This window comes from Pelophylax lessonae (genome assembly GCF_965119305.1).
Source record: "Pelophylax lessonae genome assembly, chromosome: 13".
Classification (NCBI taxonomy): domain Eukaryota; kingdom Metazoa; phylum Chordata; class Amphibia; order Anura; family Ranidae; genus Pelophylax; species Pelophylax lessonae.
Genome location: NC_138780.1, coordinates 173,025,864 through 173,044,314, shown reverse-complemented (window position 1 = coordinate 173,044,314; position 18,451 = coordinate 173,025,864). Strand labels below are relative to the sequence as shown.

At 42.5% G+C, this 18,451-nt stretch overlaps 1 protein-coding gene across 3 annotated transcripts in view; it reads left to right on the top strand.

The window, feature by feature from the left end:
- Window positions 1-18,451, top strand: part of NIN (ninein) — a gene marked incomplete at its 3' end in the record, with an annotated part of 222,156 nt that overhangs the window by 41,341 nt on the left and 162,364 nt on the right. For all 3 annotated transcript variants that reach the window (XM_082242636.1, XM_082242637.1, XM_082242638.1), the window contains exon 2: window positions 4,966-5,160. In XM_082242636.1, coding sequence (XP_082098762.1) covers window positions 4,987-5,160 — 174 coding nt within the window. In that variant the 5' untranslated portion in view covers window positions 4,966-4,986. The remainder of the gene's footprint in view (window positions 1-4,965; window positions 5,161-18,451) is intronic.

The window sequence follows — 18,451 nt, the reverse complement described above, 5'->3', positions numbered from 1 at the left end:
GGTGCGTGTGTGTGTGTGTGTGTGTGTGTGTGTGTGTGTGTGTGTGTGTGTGTATATATATATATATATATATATATATATATATATATATATATATATATATAATCATTATTATTTTTTTTTTTTTTTTTTATTCAAATGCGGCAAAGTGAACAAACAAAAAAGAGAAAAATCTTCTTGAAATGATTACAATGAAATCCTCCTTTAACGAAAACAGCATTATTTTGAAATGGTACTCTAATAACACACACATTCTTTGAGTTCAGAAATATGCTTACAGATCGAATTCAAATTAAATTTGAAATGTAAAATTTGATTCAAATTTTAATTTGGGAAATTCAGATTAATTTCATTTTTGGTATTAGGAGCATTCGGTAGACTCCGTTTTTATCCTGTAGTTCGGATATTTTGGACATATCCGAATTAAAAATAAAAAATAAAAAAAGTCATCCAAATATTCGTAACGAAACTAACCGCGCATGTCTAGTGTTTGCTTTTGAAAGAGTAAATCGCCTCTAATGTTGGGTGTACTACTTGTGCAAATGTTGCTGCGTTATGTAAAACTATTCATTTTAGAATGGGGTGCCTTGAGATTGTGCTTAATTTTGAAAGGGTGCCTTGACTGGAAAAAAAGGTTAAATGCTCTGTAGCCACATCGTGCTTCACAAAGATGTTTCAAATCTAAAAAGGTGTCTCTTTTTTTTTTTTTTGCTCAAGGACCATTGTGTTGAATCTACTTGATAGCCTGCCCCTTGCTAGTGAAAATGGTTACCTTCCCAATGCTCCACCGACTCCTCTTTTGCTGCAAGAAGGAATTGGGATATCTAGAACTTCAACATATGAAGAAGTGCACATGTCTGGACATTTGTGTTTGTCTCCATTTCCTCCTGTGATGTAATGCTGTGTCAGGCCCGAGTGTTGTCAGGTGTTGGTGGTGCAGCGAATGAATCCCTAGCGCTAAATATTGTGGGGCAGCACACTGGCATATTAGTTAGTACTTCCACCTAGCAGCACTGGGGTTGTTGGTTCGAATCCCAACCACCGCTGCCTGGAGTTTACATGTTCTCCCTGTAACTGCATGGGTATCCTCTGGGTTCTCCGGTATCCTCCCCCATTCCAAACACATGCTGTTAGGTTAAATCGAAGCTCCACCTAAAAAGGAGCTACGCTTGTCCGCCGCCTCGACCCCTCCACCGCTGCCACATTTGACACCCCTTGGGGGGGTAGCAGGTACCTGTTTTTTGACAGGTACCCGCTCCCACTTCCGGCTCAGTTATCCGCAGCAAACTGAATCAGAAAATTCGGCCTCTCCTCCTTCCCCTGCAGTCGGGCCATTCACAGAGCCCAGCACACTTTGCACATGCACAGAAGGGAATCAGCTGTGAAGCCGCACTGCTTTACTGACAGTTTCCCTTAGTAGAGATGGCGATGGCAGCAACCGATTGAAATATCTGATCGGGTGAAGACCAGACCTTGCTGGATTCCTAAGTCTCCTAATATTAAAAGTCCGCAGCTATAGTATTTTGTAGCTGCTGACTTTTCATTTTTTCTTAAGTAGCCAAGAGCTCCCCTTGGCTGCTGTCTCAATTGACCCTAGTATGTATGAATGTGAGTTGGGGACCTTGGATTGTAAGATCCTTGAGGGCAATGACTGATGTGAATGTACAACATGTATGTATAAAGCGCTGCGTAAATTGACGGCGCTATACAAGTACATGTAATAAAAAATTAAAATAAAATAGGCTGTGCCTAGGCTGAATTGGTGCTTATGTAGGACATTTATTTTGGTTGTGGAAGGTGAACATAGGGATGATGGATATAAGGTGGGCTATTAGGCCCATTAATTTTCCCTACTGTCCCATAACTGTGCAAGTGAAGAGGCGTGTGCCTCAGCCTACACAATTCCAGGCTTTAGAAAGTAGCTATGTACATGAAATCTTCCCATAAGTCCAGCAGTACTTAGAACCTGTTCACAAAAACTATATGGGTACCAATTATTTATAAAGTGCACTGCTGACCATTTATGTAGCAATTTTGAAATACTAATAAAATCTCATCAATCCAATGATCCTTATCTTCCTTCCTTTCATACTTACTAGGGCCAGTTCGGAAAGTCGCCAATTCACGTAACAGCAGGTCTTCTGAGCATGGGGTTATACCAGAGCACCTGGAGGAAACCCGCAGGGAGAACATGCAGACTCCATATCAATAGAATCCTCATTTGGATTTGAGCTGGGGACTAGAGTGCTGCAAGGCAGAAGAGCTAACTACTTATTTAATACAGTTCAGGTCTACCATAATCCTTCTAATTGCTTTAAGTTTCTGTAGATCTGTTTGCATTTTTCTGGTTACCACCATAATATGGCCACCAGGAGATTATGACTGCACTGGATGGAATATGAATGACCACCAGGTTGGAAAATGCCTGATAACCATCCATAACAAAACCAGTAATTGCAGGATAAATGCTATTGCTGCAGAGTAAAATCTGTGTGCAGTAATACGTTGCTCATCCTGTGTTCCGCCAGAGAAGGGGGACGTCGTGTCAGACTGCTTCTATTTCAAATCCCATCCAGGTTGCTAAGCGGGATTGTGGGGAGATGAGCATCTGTGTGAAGATTTGGATTTTCTTGGTCAGAAATGGAAGGTTAAAGATTATGTAGGTCAGTGATCTATAATAAGGGGGGAGAACACACAAAACATATGTTGCCTTCTTGCTTGACCTCTGCAGGTTAAATCGATTTTATCTCATGCCATTGGAAATATGGCTTCAGTTGTTGAGCTTAGGGTGTCTAAATGTTAGCGGTTTCAATATCGGCAGTAGCATTGCTACCAGTCTATACATTACATCCAATCCTGGAGTTCTGGGTATATGTCCAACTGCGGATCCATGTGTGTGGGGTTTTGTATGTGCTTCTAATATGTGTAAAATGTAAAAATGGATAGCAGTTATCCTAGCACTTTAATCACTGCATGCTTGTTCCAGGTCAGCAAGCTCACATAGTTATGGAGCACGTAACTGAGTCTAGTGGGTTGCTGACCTGAAACAAATGTGAAGCAAATAAAACTTTAAAGTCTGAACCATCCTCCTTGATTGTATGTTTTTAAAGTGGTAAAGATGAAGTTGACAGCCCCAAAGCCTTCTCTAAAGTCAGCAGTCCGAGTTTAAGGATAGAAGGTACCGGGGCTTTTTTCCAGCAGGAACGCAGGCAGCTCCCAGCACTGAATTTATGGAATTGGATGCGGTGCTCAGGTTCATTGGAGGGTCTATTGTTGCTGGCTGCTGTGGTGGTCTACTGTTGTTGGGGAGCTCTGTTGTTGTTGGTGGGGGATCAATTGTTGCTGGCAGATATCTACTGTTAAGGGAGGGCTCTTTCATTCCTGGCTACTTGAAAATCTATTGATGCTTGCTGCCAGGAGACCTGTTGTTGCTGCCGGGGGTCTTTTGTTGCTGGGAGAATCTGCTGGCTTTGGGGAATCTATTTTAATGCTTTTCTTGTTATCCTTAACAATTTCTGTACAAATTACTTAGGAGGACCAAATGCTACTTGGCTCTGTATTCTCTAAATGAGGCGGGTAGGGCAGTGGTGTATTTAGGTTTTGTGCTGCCCTAGGCCGGACTAAACTGGTGCACTCCCTAATTTAAATACGACACACCTCTTCCTATTTTTATGACTCGCCCTGTCATCTGTAAACCACAGACCACAACCACAGTCTATCAGTGCCCATCAGTGTAGCCTCATCAGTTCCCATAAGGTCAGCCTCAGCAGTGCCCATCATCATACCATCATATCATACCAGGAGGTAGCAGTGTGACCACTTTATGGGGGTGCCAGACTGATTTGCCTCCTGGACCCTGCCCTCCAGCCCAATTCGCCCTATAAGACTGGCACTATACTAAAAGTGTGTAGCGCAAGCCAGCAGTGACCCTTTTTAGTGGGCGAGCCGGGAGGAGGCTGTTTTTTTTCTCGTGCATGCATGGTGCAGCCTTTTTGCTGCCCCCCTGCAAGGTGCTGCCCTAGGCCTAGGCCAAGATACAGCACTGGGGTAGGGGGTAAAACCAAGGGACGGTGCTCGGAGGTGGGTAGGGGTGGAGGAGAGATGTGACTCGGAAGGGGGACGTTCCAGCACCTATTCCCTGGAAGGTACAGTGCATCACACCAATGGCTGAAAATCTTTGTTTAATCCTGGTATATCTAAAGGAAACAATCCAATGCATTTCATGAAAATCTGAAAATCTTTGTTTAATCCTGGTATATCTGAAGGAAACAATCCAATGCATTTCAGTTTTTTTTTTTTTTTTTTTGTAAGATTACCTTTTTATTGGGGCTCAGTATACTGGTTTGGACTGGAGTGTAGTTATGCCATACTTGAAAGATTCAGAGGGCTTTGGGAAAGCTGGCTTTAGCGGCTCATTCTAGCATATGAAGGGGGGTCTCTTGGACTCAACAAAATGTTTTGGTGTGTTTCTTTCAAATCATGCAATATTTGGACTGGTAACCATTGACGGGGCTGTTTCTTTCTTAAATCTCTTGCTTTTGTCCAAAGCAACCACCATTGACCTCTTCAAGCATGATGGTCAATACTCCCCAATAATAATCCACTCCATACTGCCATAGTAAACGCCTAGGATCCAGCACTCCAATCCATTCCTTTTCAATCCCAATGATGGCAAGGGCAGTTCTTTAATTCCCTCAAGGTCCCGATCACACTATTCTGGATTTGGTGTTTTTGTTTTTTTTCCATTATTGTGCACCACAATGCATCACATCAAAATTATGGCCTGCAAGCATTATGCACTGTGCTTCATGGGTTACCCTACGTTGTGTAACCTTTTCAACATGTTACCGCGGCGTGCAGGTGTGAACATGCCCTTAGTATTCCTTCTAACAATAACTGTGCTATATTTGGTATGTTTTAACATGTCTTCTATGCTTGTTCACCGGCCTCCACGTTGTCTTGTAGGACAGAGCGGTGGGCGATGGGATGGAGCAGGACCAGTATGAAGCTCGCCTCAAGGAACTCTTTGACAGCTTTGACACCACTGGAACAGGGTCTCTGGGACAGGAAGAGCTGACAGACCTCTGTCATATGCTCCAGCTGGAGGAAGTGACCCCCTCTCTGCAGCAAGCACTACTCCAGGACAACCCACATGGCAGGGTAAGTTGCATCACATGACCATAATGAGCTGTGACAATGAAAGGGGGGGGGGGTTGGAGAGCCAGACAGGGGGTGGCCGACTTGCCAGCCTTAAAGGGATGAGTGATGGGGCTTTTCATCTGCTGGTGTCTGGCTGCGTATTGTTCGCGCGGGGCTATCAGACCGGTCAGGAATGCTCATTCTTCTCTGTGATCATCAGAAAATGTCATTTTGGCACTGGGAAAAAAAATCATTTATTCCAATTAATTTCTGAAGTCTTTTATCTCCAGCTCGATAATGCTGGTGAACAGAAGGGGGGAAAAAATGACCTTTAATGGTCTCGTAGTATTTTGGTGGCATAGCAGAAAATCATAATTTACAGTTCTCATTACGGGCTCGTTCACACAAAGGTGTTTGGTTTGTTGTTTGTCTTAATGTGCGTTTTTAAGCTGGCCTATTTATTTTATTGGGCTGCCAACGTGCCACGACCTAAAATTTCATATGCAGTTCGCTTACCATGTGTTGAGGTTGCAGCATACACTATATTACCAAAAGTATTGGGACGCCTGCCTTTACACACACATGAGCTTTAATGGCATCCCAGTCTTAGTCCGTAGGGTTCAATATTGAGTTGGCTCAACCTTTTGCTGCTATAACAGCTTCAACTCTTCTGGGAAGACTGTCCACAAGGTTTAGGAGTGTGTCTATGGGAATGTTTGACCATTCTTCCAGAAGCGCATTTGTGACGCCAGGCACTGATGTTGGTTGTAAAGGCCTGGCTGGCAGTCTGCGCTCTTAATTCACCCCAAAGGTGTTCAATCGGGTTGAGGTCAGGGCTCTGTGCAGATTAGTCAAATTCCTCCACCCCAAACTCGCTCATCCATGTCTTTTATGGACCTTGCTTTGTGCACTGATCCAAATAATTTGGTGGAGGGGGGATTATGGTGTGGGGTTGTTTTTCAGGGGTTGGGCTTGGCCCCTTAATTCCAGTGAAGGGAACTCTTAATGCGTCAGCATACCAAGACATTTTGGACAATTTCATGCTCCCAACTTTGTGGGAACAGTTTTGGGATGGCCCCTTCATGTTCCAACATGAATGCGCACCAGTGCAGTCCTGACCTCAACCAGATAGAACATCTTTGGGATGAATTAGAGCGGAGACTGCGAACCAGGGCTTCTCGTCCAACATTTCCATAGACACACTCCTAAACCTTGTGGACAGCCTTCCCAGAAGAGTTGAAGCTGTTATAGTTGCAAAGGGTGGGTCAACTCAATATTGAACCCTACAGACTAACGCCTCGTACACACGCAAAGATTGTTGGCCGTGAATTTTCGGCCAACGTCCGATCGGCCGATTGTCAGCTTGTTGGTATGATGCTTCCGACAACCGACTGTGACTTTTCGGCCGAACAAAATCTGGTCTGCATGCTATAAAATTTTTGTTGGCCGTCAACACAACGGCCGATTTCCGTCAGTCAGTACAGATTTCGGCAGACAAAAATCTGATGAGCAAGACTGGGCATGCTCAGAGAAGAAAACACACGGAAAGTAAACCAACACATGCCGTCACTTCTGAAGTAGATTTTTGTTGGCTGAGAAAATTTGTGTGCAGTCTAGGCACATTCCAACCAACAAAACACCACTCTGGACAAAAGTCGGACGATCGGTCGGCCGATAATCGTTGCGTGTGTACGATGCATTAGACTGGGATGGGACTTCATGCGTGTGTAAAGGCAGGCGTCCCAATACTTTTGACAATATAGTATATTTTATTACAAAAGCGCGTGTGCAAAAAATGCAAAATGCACTGCAGAAACAGATCAAAAGCAAACTGCATAGGTGTGAATCGAGCCTTCTAAGTCTTCATCTACAATAAATCCTGAGCTGATGCAGAACACCTAAACCAATTCGGTATACATTCCAAGAGAGATAAAGCTTTGGTCAGATTCGATTAGCATCCATTCTAGGAAGGCTCAATTCGGACCATAGTGTCGGTTTATTTAGTGGGGGAGGGGAGCTGTAAGCAGAACCTCCTTTTTAAAGGAAGTAGAGGAAATGGGAAGGAAAGTATTTGCTAATGTCTCCCACAGAGCGGTGATCACTTTCTGGTGATTCATCCTTGTAAACCTTTGAGCAAAGCAGCAGCCATCTTGCTGATATCACAAGCAATGCTGAGTAGAAGTACAATGGAATGCTTTTGCAGGCTGCATCTATATACGTCTGGGGCGCTCTTAAAGCTACAGTGCTTTACCCACCCCCACCCGCTTGTCTGTGTCCTCATTGTGTTATCTTCAGGACGAATGCATATTCATGAGATGTCATGACAAATGCTGCTGCTTCCTTTGCTGAGGGGTGACATGTCTGGAAACAAAGAGGCAACATTGACATCTAAATTGCTGGATTGGTTGAACGTTTTGTTTCGGGGGAGACAAACAAAGTGATTTGTAACTCTGAAATGAGACGGTGGGGCCCCCCATCCTATTTTTTTTTTTTTTCTTTTCTTTAAGAATGTCTTTCTATGGTAAAGTCTCAGCCCAGCTCTTCCCAACCTTTTCAATGCAGAGGAACCATTGAAATAACTTTCCGGACCCTCTGCTAGAAATTCCTATATCTACAACTTATGATACATTAGTGTGATGGTCGGTGGGAAGAATGCTCCTTACACTTGTGGTCATTAGGAAGAATTACCCGCTTACAGATAGCCAAAAAGTCAATGGTGACAGAGGGAACTTATCTGAGAGGCAGACATTGATCAGGGAACCTCTAACATCCTCTGGAGGAACCCTGGGGTTCCATGGAAACCTGGTTAAAATCCTGGGGTTAAATGGAAACCTGGTTAAAATCCTGGGGTTCTATGGAAACCTGGTTAAAATCCTGGGGTTCTATGGAAACCTGGTTAAAATCCTGGGGTTCTATGGAAACCTGGTTAAAATCCTGGGGTTCCATGGAAACCTGGTTAAAATCCTGGGGTTCTATGGAAACCTGGTTAAAATCCTGGGGTTCTATGGAAACCTGGTTAAAATCCTGGGGTTCTATGGAAACCTGGTTAAAATCCTGGGGTTCTATGGAAACCTGGTTAAAATCCTGGGGTTCCATGGAAACCTGGTTAAAATCCTGGGGTTCCATGGAAACCTGGTTAAAATCCTGGGGTTCCATGGAAACCTGGTTGAGAAACTTTGCTCTTAACCAGTGTGCTTCATCTGCTTTAGAGCTACAAATCCCAGCATGTCCTGCTAAGCTGTAGCCACTCCGGTTGTCTGTACTCATAATGGGTAACACTTTGACTTCAAGACCCAAGATATTTAGGTATATCACGAAGTCTTGGGGTTTATACCCAGATTTTTAGTATCTGCTCCTACAACCCCGTGTTGAGTTTCTCCATTTAATTCTAAATCCTATTGCTTTAATTTTTTTAACTTAGTAGAAAATGATTCCTGAAATGTGGTGATTTATTTAAACTCCCATAGTATGTAAGTCCTATTCATTTTTTAACTGCTTTGTCCGCAGCCCCAATAACCTACAGTTGCTAGAACAAAAAATAAGAAAATTTACTAACTAATGGAAAAACCAGTGGATCTCTTACATGGAAGAGTGGTACAGTAAAAGAGCAGGGCCCATATCTGCAATTGGGAATCAATCTTGTTTGGCTTGGGTTTGCCAAAGTGGGCACTGATCGGGTTGTTGCCGTTTTTGACCTACGTTGTTTTGCAGTATTTAAGCTAGTGGGTAGCTTAAACAACGTTTTAATTTATTTGTTATTCAATTTGTATTTCTAGGACGCTTTTCTATCCAGGAACTCAGTGCACTTAGGAGGTGAGGCTGCCATCCTGGGCGTACTCAATTGAGCCAATTAACCTTACCAGCATGTCTTCATAGATAAGCATGTAAAAGGGAGCAACTTGATTGGATGCCGGGGATATAAAGGAAGTGGAGCCTTCTACTTCCAAAGACTTTAAGCAAGAATGAGGGAAGTAGAAAAAGGTGTGGGGCACATAACTACTTAAATCAGTTGGGGGTTCTCAGTCAAGTCTTGGGCACGTAGAGGGAATGATTGCCCCTAGGCAGCCCCTCCAGTAGTTGTTGTGGAAGGTTGACCCTTTACTTGAACAGGGACTGGGTGTACAGAAAAGGAGGAACGCGCCAAAAGCAGAACCAGATTTATTTTAATTCAGTCTTGAATTGTAAAAATTCAAGAAGTTCCAGAGTTTAGAGAGTTCCCCTTCATCAGGGCTTGGTACCGTTGAGCAAGGCACGTGCTGGATTGCTAACATTGGAGGGATCCTGAGAGGTAATTTAGTATGAATGCTCAAGCAATTGTACTAATTACCTGTTGGGATCCATCCCAGTTTTACCTGTCCATTAGAACCGTACCAAGCCCTGATGAAGATAAATGCTTTGAACACCGGAACGTGTTGGCTTTTTATGATATAAAAGCCTGAATAAAAGTACTGTAAACCTGGACTTTATACTCTTCGGCACTTTCCTTCTTGTTTATCCAGTAGTCAAGAATAAGTGCAGCTAGAAAAAAATATTTTCATGACTTTACGTTGTAATATTTTAGATTTGAGGAGTGGCTCTTATAACTAACCCCCCCCCCCCCCCTTGTAGCCAGCTATAGTAACATTGCATTCTACAGGGTCATCTTATAGGAAAATGGCTCAGCTGTATCTAGAACGCTCTGTTTCAGATAAGTGGAATGTCGGTCTCATCTGGTTCCCTTGATGGTTATAATATGACAACAAGCCATTGCTCAGATGCACCTGTCAGCTATCAATTTTACGATAACAGAAATTCGGGCTGCCAGCATACAGCTGATCTGTCAGACGGCTGCTATGATAGATGCATTAGTGAATACATTGAAGGTGTGTTAGTCTTTTCATTTGTACCTGTCACCTTATCACATAATGGAGGGCGACGTCTTGGGATGTCAAAAAATATTCAGCCTGCAATCTAGTTTTGAGCTAGGCTAGCTTGAAATGGCTGAAACAATCTTATTATTATTTTTTTTTTTTTTGAACTTCAGACAGTCCAAACTTGAAATGCATATGAGAGCAAAAAGATGTATTTCTGTCCATTCGGTCATTCATAGGATATCTTTTTTTTTTTCCCCCATATGCAGCTTTGCGTCAGTCCATTCAGTCATTCATAAGATGTATCTTTTTTTTTTTTTTTTTTTTTTTTTTTTTTCTTCTTTTTTTTTTTTTTGTTCCCCCTTATGCAGCTTTGCTTTACAGCCCAGTCTGGCAGGGAATGAGGCCTTCTTTTTTTCTTTGAAAAGTTGAATAACGCTTGCTGTTTCAGTTTTCAATGGGTTTTCACAAAGCGTAAAGAAATGTCTATATTTACAAAAAAAATAAATAAATTTAAAACCATTTTTACAATATAGAATGCATAACAACCACAAAGAGTTTGTGTTCTAATCAAAGCGATAACAGAAGGCGTATAGCCCCAATCTCCGTTAACTAGTTGTTATTCCTTCTAGTGCCTTTCTTTGTTGCTTTCAAGACTCATTACTGCGGACATAGGATTTGTTCCCAAACATTAATGATCTGGCCATTATAGCTTGCAAAGAGGTTAAAAATGAAAACTAACCCTTTCAGGACTTGTCCCTCCCCTAGCCTGTGACTAGGGATGGGCCAAACGCCCCCCCCCCTGTTCGGTTTGCAGCAGAACTCCCTAACTGTTCTAACCCAAACAGCGAACCCCATTGAAGTCTATAGGAGCCAAAAAGGAAAATTCAAAAGTGCCCATTATGGTGGCTTATATGCAAGTATTTGGCCATAAAAGTGGTATGAGGGTCTGGGCAATATCCTGGGGGACATTTATCAATGTGTGGTGGTGTGTGTTTTTTTTTTTTTTTTTTTTGATTATTTTCAGGAGCAATGATTTTAATTATGCTTAAAGTGCAACAATTAAAATGAAGAATCTCTGAAATATAGTGTCGGGGGGGGGGGGGGTGCCATTAATTTGCCTGTAAATTAGTGCATCTGTAGCAGTTCTAAAACAGGCTACAGAAAACATTTCCTTTCTAAAAAAAAAAAAAAAAAAAAAAAAAAAATCCCCATTTTTAAAATGACTCATGGTTACAATTGCTGGCATCTGGCCATTGGAAAAAAAAGGCAATTGTGGGGCTCCCCCCCCCCTAAAATCCATAACAGACCCTTATCCGAGCATGTGGGTCAGGAAAGGGGAGGGGACGAGTGAGCGCCCCCCCCCCCCTGCGACCATACCAGGCCACATGCCCTCAACATAGGGGTGGGGTGCTTTGCTTTGGGGCGGGGGGGGGGGGGGGAAGGCTCTGCTGACAACCCTGGGCAGTCCCTTGATGTAAATCCATTGTCAATTACGACGCCCTCCAAACCCGAAAAATAAAATAAAATTAAAAAACGGCCTACAGCCGTATGCCCTCTCTGCACTTTGACAGTTCTTATATAGGCAGAGAGCGGGGCCACTCGGCTACATAACCCAGTGTCTGGGTTATGTAGCCCCTTGTTGAAGGGGGCTTCTAGATTCTGATAAGACCCCGACAACCACAGCCCAGGGTTGTTGGGAAGAGGCCCTTGTCCTCGTCAACTTGGAGGCAAGGTGCTTTGTGGCGGGAGTGGCAGGGGTGTTTTTTTTTTTTTTGGCTTGGGGTTCCTCTTAAAATCCATACTAAACATGAAGGGCCTGGTATAGACTGGGGATGACGATGACCCCATGCTGTTTTTTTTTTTTTTCTCACCTGTCCACAGGGAAACCTATTGATAGCTTATCGCCCCTCGGTTGTCAAGGATGCCAAGACTGGCTTCCTGGCCCCGTTCCTTAACAACCAGCCTGCACTGCGCCCAATCAGGGCACAGGATGCACTGTGCAGTGCTCGCTGCATTGCAGGGTGTTCATCAAGGGGAACACCATGCAAATTCGAGTGTTCGTCGAACGGCCGAGCAGACAAATGTTCAGCCTAAACTCATGCTCGGGCCAAACCATTCGCTTATCCCTACCTGTGACTGGACAGTAAAAGAAAAGCAGAAAATTGACCTCATCTGTCACCTTGCTCTCCCCTCCTACCAGCATGTTTTAAAGGAACTGCAGCACAAATGATTGTGGCCGGAGCATACTTCGTGACTATATTGGGTCGGTTTGAGCGCTGTCTTTTTTTTTTTTTTTTTTTTTTTTTTTTTTTTTTTAAATTAAGGTATACAGCAAAATATGGCATACCATAGTCTATCAATTAACAGAAATGTATAGAACATGAACAGAGAATTTAATGGATATCAATAAAGTAACAGACAAGGTTCCAGCACAACAATGTAAAGTGTCTAGAAACTTCTGGCTGTAACCTCTACAGCAAATATATCTTGCATTGTGGTGGAAGACATAGAAAAACCTAATATGAACCTAGTGGAAAAAATGGCACAGAACCACTATGAGGTAAGGAGCAAAACCTAGGGGTTACATGGTAAAGGGCTCTTTGCCCCACCTTCACAATAGTCGTACCGAACGATAGGAGCATACCAAGTAATATTTTTTAGGTTGTAGAAGAAGAATGGGTAAACACCCTAGGTGTCTAGAAAAGGGGCAAAAAGGAGAAAGAGGGAGAAGGATGGGGAGCTTTGGTGGAGTTAATGGCGCAAGACGTCAAGTTGAATGGAGGAAAAAAAAACCCTCAATTTTAAGAATAGGTCTAACATCCATCTGAGAAGTAGAACAGATCCCAGTATAGCCAGCGTGTGTTGAGCAGCCTCTTTTTTCCTTGGTTCACCCACACTTCTGAATCGGTGCGTTTTGGATGCCTGCTCTCTTACCGGCAGGGAGATCCTGAAAAATCAGCGAGCCAATCACAGAAGTAGGAAATTCGATTCTTGGGGCATTACCATATTGTTTTGCGTTGTGCAGAAAATGACATTGGCTGCCGACTGAAAAGGAACGCACATTTTTAATCGCCTAAAATTACATTATGCCTTTTCTAAATTCTGTCATTTTTCTATATTTATTTGAAATGTTTTTTTTTTTTTTTTTTTTCCCCTCCCTTCACTTGCAGTGTGATGGACCTGCACAGTGCAAAAATTGTTACTGACATTTGTGCAATAAAAGGCAGCCATACCTGGCTAAGATTTGCAGTTTGAGAGCACAGTTGGTTATCGGAGTGTTATTGGTGGAGCCTGTGAAGTTGACCAAGTGGCTTTCTTAACCACTACGGGGGGGGGGGGGGGGCACCCTGCCACCCTGCCACCCTGCCACCCTGCCACCCTGCCACCCTGCCACCCACACTTCCACCATTCCTGGCTCTATTTCTGCCCACCTCCAGTGTGCTAGCTGATTATTGGGTGAACTGACCTTACAATAAAAGGCTATGAACTGCTAGCCAGCAAGAAAGCAAAAATAGGTGAAGTTTTTAGTTCTAAATTTGATAAAGTAGGGAAAAAGTTTGAGAAATTGCCCTTTGATTTTATAAAAAGCTAATGTCTGTTATATACTTACTGATCATCTCTAACAAGCCTCTCTTGTATGCGGTAATGCATTTTCTTTTTTGGTGACAACTGTTGCCATGTGTGTTTATTTTTATCAATAGATGAGCTCATAGGGGGCCTGGGGACAGCTAGCTTACTTCTAAAGGGATTGTGCAAAGTTTGTCCTGTTATTGTAGGGAACGACAATCTTAAAGCCGAACGTTACTGTTTTTAAAAAAAAAAAAAAAAAAAAGTTTTGGGTTTTATATACAGTACATTGTGCCAGAAAGAGATTTTTATATATTTTTTTTTTTTCTTGTGTGTACTGTATATAAAACCAAAACCACTTTTTTTTTTTTTTTGCTACAGTAGCGGTGGTAAAAACCTTTCAGATTTCTTTGCTCAGGCTCCGTTCACATGTAGGCGTTTTGGGGTGTTTTTGGGGAGTTTTTCTGCTCTAGGATCAGCTCTCAAAACGCCCAACAAGACAAATCCTATTCATTTCAATAGCCCCTGTTCACATCTGAGCGTTTTGACGCTGTGAGCAAAACGCCCAATGCTCAAAGTACATGAGCTTCTTTTTGGGCAGATTACAGGCGTTTTCTATTGGTCTCTATTCAATCTAAAAACGCCTGTAAATCGCGGTAAAAATTGCGGTAAAAAACGTGCTACGCTCAGGTGTGAATGTAGCCTAATGGGCAAAGTTTCCTCCACCTCCTGTCCTGTAGACACAGTAGTGTCTGGAACAAGTGCAAAACTCAATTTTAAGGCTTTTTTTGGGTGAGAAAATCAATTTTTATTTTAACATTTTTTATTCCAGTAAAGGTCAAAGGGCTGCCAAATCAGCTGCTTAGGTGACTTGTGAAGATTATTACACTGGATACATTGGACCCCAAAACGTGCAGACTAATCATTTTATTGTGACCCTATTGTGGCCCGACTCCTGCTGTAACTGAATACAGCGAGAGTGAGGCTCCGGCGGCGCGCGCGCGCCGCCCAGGGAGGGGAATGTCTGGTGACGTAGGTCTACGCCGCCAGACGATAACGAACCACTTTGCCACAGTACAGTCAACGTGACTGGTCGGCAAGTGGTTAATATCCCCATATCTTTCCACTTTCCCGGTTAATAAAGAATGAAGCCATGATGCTTACAGGGTTATAAATGGCATTCAACAGATACACTTCATATCTTGTAATATAATATAGAGTGTACCGTCTTCATACCTATAATTGAATAAAAAAGGTAAAAACTTCCCCTCTTTTCTGCTGACTAGGCTGTCAGCTTTAAGATTTATATTATGAGGTCAGATCGGCCAAATCAGTGCATGAGCACACTGAGGTGAGCAAAAGAGAAATAATAAAGATTACATAAGCTAAAACCTTCTGTTGGATAGCAGGAGAGCCATCCCATCATCATTCTCTTTTAATCCTGGTGACAATGGTTACCAGGATAAATGGTCCCAGCTGGTATTCAGGAAGGGAAAAAACCTACGGAGGAACGACTTTGGAGGCATACAATTTTTGATGGGCCCAATTGGCGGGCTTCTTAAACCTCGTACACACGCAACGAATTTCCGCCGACCGGTCGTCCGTCTTTTGTCCACAGTGGTGTCTGTTGGTTGGAATGTGCTCTAGACTGCACACGAATTTTCCCGTAAGACAGAATTCTACTTCAGAAGTGATGTCATGTGTTGGATTTCTTTCTTTGTGTTCTTTCATCTCTGAGCATGCCTAGTCTTGCTCATAAGATTTTTCCCCATCGATATCTGTACTGACTGCATGAAAATCGGACGTGTTTTGACGGAGGACAAATATTTTATAGCCTACACACCAGGATTTTTTCGGCCGAAAAGTCGGAGTCGGTTGTCAAGAGCACCATACTACAAGCCGAAAATCAGCAGATCGGTCGTCGGACGAAAATCCCTGGCAGAATTTCTACTCGTGTGTACGGGCCTTTAACCGACCATGTTGAGGTACAGCGACCTCTCCTCTTGAATAGAAATCAGGAATTGTGAGCGCTCCATTTTAAAATGGCAATATTCCTTTCTAAAGGATGGCGAGGTTGGAGGAAGTAACTTTTTTAAACATGTCAGATATTTTATTGAAGACCTAGCTGTAACCTGATGTGTTTCAGGGAGGTGTGCCCTTCTATGTCTCATTTGTTGTATGTAAATGGAGAGAGTACCGTAACTGGAAAAGATAACCCTTGTAACAAAGCCATTTAGTTTTATCTGTCAGAGGTCCAGCAGGACCCAATACATTGGCTGATAAACCTTTTATCAACTGACCCCCACCACTAAGGAAGACCATGATTGTGAGTGCTTGCCAGAAGACTGGTTCTATTTTATTTTTTTTATATCCTTTTGTGTTATGAGAGAGACTGATTTACAGTGGGTAAAAGAAGTATTGAACACGTCACCATTTTTCTAGATAAATATATTTTTAAAGGTGCTATTGATGTGAAATTTTCACCACATGTCGATAACCCATGCAATCCATACATACAAAGAAACCAAAACAAATAAAATCAGAAAATAAGCCTCTGGATCTCCTAGGGAGCTGTGGGAATCCCTGGTGGTAATCTAGGACTTCCCAGGGATTCCCACAGCTCCCTAGGAGATCAAGAGGCTTCAGAGTCCGGTTTGGAAGTATTCCCATTGATTTAATCGTTTTTATTGTATGAGTTTATTAAACTTTTGAGGCCCTTCACAAAGACCATTCTCTGAGGTCACATTTGTACTTTTTTCATCACAAGTGCACGCCTGAGCGCCATCCTTCTCTTTTGTTTAACTGTCTGCATACACCATCCTGTGTTAAGGATCAGGCGACCGTGGCATACTTGGAGCATAGTCTTCACCAGTTTATAACTTTGGGGTCAAGATACAACATGGAATTTGCATGTTGGACTGGCGCTTGAACTTTTTTGTGGTCTTCAAATCTTGAAGGTTACGCAAGCCTCTTCTTCTGCTCTTAAGTTCTTTCCATAGATTTTCTATTGGATTCAAGTCAGGTGATTGGCTGCGCCATTCTAGCAGCTTTATTTTCCTTCTTTGAAACCAATTGAGGGTTTCCTTGGCTTTGTGTTTGGGATCATTGCCTCTCTGAAATGTCCACCCTCGTTTCATCTTTATCATCATCCTGGTAGATGGCAGCAGATTTTTATCAAGAATATCTTGGTACATTTTTGCATTCATCCTTCCTTCAATGATATGAAGTTTGCCAGTACCATATGCTGAAAAACAGCCCCACACCATGATGTTCCCACCTCCAAACTTCATTGTTGGTATTGGGGTGTTTTTGGGGTGATGTCATTTGACCTCCAAACATGGTGTGTATTATGGCTCCAAAGAGTTCAATTTTGGTCTCCTCTTACCAGACTATATTCGCCCGGTATTTCACAGGCTTGTCTAAATGTTATGCAACAAATTTTAAACAAACTCCAACATGCTTTTTCTTCAGCAATGGTGTCTTGTGTGGTGAGCGTGCATACAGGCCATGGCGGTTGAGTGCATTACTTATTTTCTTTAAATCAGTTGTACCTGATAATTCCAGCTCTTTCTGAAGCACTCCACAAGTGATCCTTGGCTCTTGGACAACTCTTCTGATAATTCTTTTCACTCCTCTGTCAGAAATCTTGCGAGGAGCACCTGGTCGTGGCCGGTTTACGGTGAAATTATTCTTTCCACTTCCGGATTATGGCCCCAACAGTGCTCACTGGAACATTTTAGAAGTTTAGGAACACTTCTGTAACAAGGTTGCAAGGGCTTTGTATTTACCCATCGTGAGCATTTTCTTGTGTGATAGCTTGGTAATGAGACACCTTTTTAATAGGCCATCAGTTGAGACTGAACCAGCTGATATTAATTTGCACTGACAAGGAGCTTTCTAATTACTGATAGATTTCCGCTGGTGACTTGGCTTTCCTTGCCTTTTTTGCACCTCCCTTTCTTCATGTTTTCAATACTTTTTTCCCTTTTGTCATTCCATTTTATTACATTTAGAGCCGGTTCACACTGGGGGCGACCTGGTCTCCTGACAGGTCCCCGTAGGTCGCCTGCCATAGAGAAGCTGTGGACCCGTTCTAATAGGAGCGACACAAGTCGCTCCGACTTAGAAAAAGGGTCCGGAGCTTCTTTGGGGCGACCCGGAGCGACCTGCATTGACATCAATTATATGAAGTCCATGCCGGCCGCCTCGAGGTCGCGGTGCGAGCTGCGCGCCGCGACTTCACAGATCGCCCGGCAAAGTCGGCTCGCCCCAGTGTGAAAGGGGTCTTAACCTAATTTCTGAATGTATTTGTTTTGGTTTATTTGTATGGATTGCATGGGTTGTTACCAACGTGGTGAAAATTTAATCTCAATAGCACCTTTAGAGAAATATTTACCTAGAGAAATGGTGATGTGTTCAATACCTATTTTACCCGCTGTATATAATATATTTGTTGCAGAAACCATCATAGAGAACATAAAAAAAAAAAAAAAAAAAAAAAAAAACACCCTAAGGAAGACTTACAAGTTAAAATGCATTGGAGTTCTCTCATATACCTTTGATTTAGATGAGAATAATACATGGTTCCAATATTGTATACATAGCATACAGTAGTATTTCTACAGGTTTTTAGTTTTTTTTTTTTTGTGTTTTTTTTTTTCCTTCAATGTGCTTTTAATATCTATATAGCTGATAGAGCTTTTTAATGCATAAATATTTAATAAAGATTTGTAAATTTTTTTATTTTTAACTATCATTTTGCTAAATTCCTTTTGTTTATTTGGTATCCTAAAGTCCTGGATCCCCCCCCCCCCACCTTTTTTTTTTTTTTTTATTTATTTTTTTTTTTTTTTGGTGTTTTGCTTATCCCTAGTTCTATCACATCCAGATCT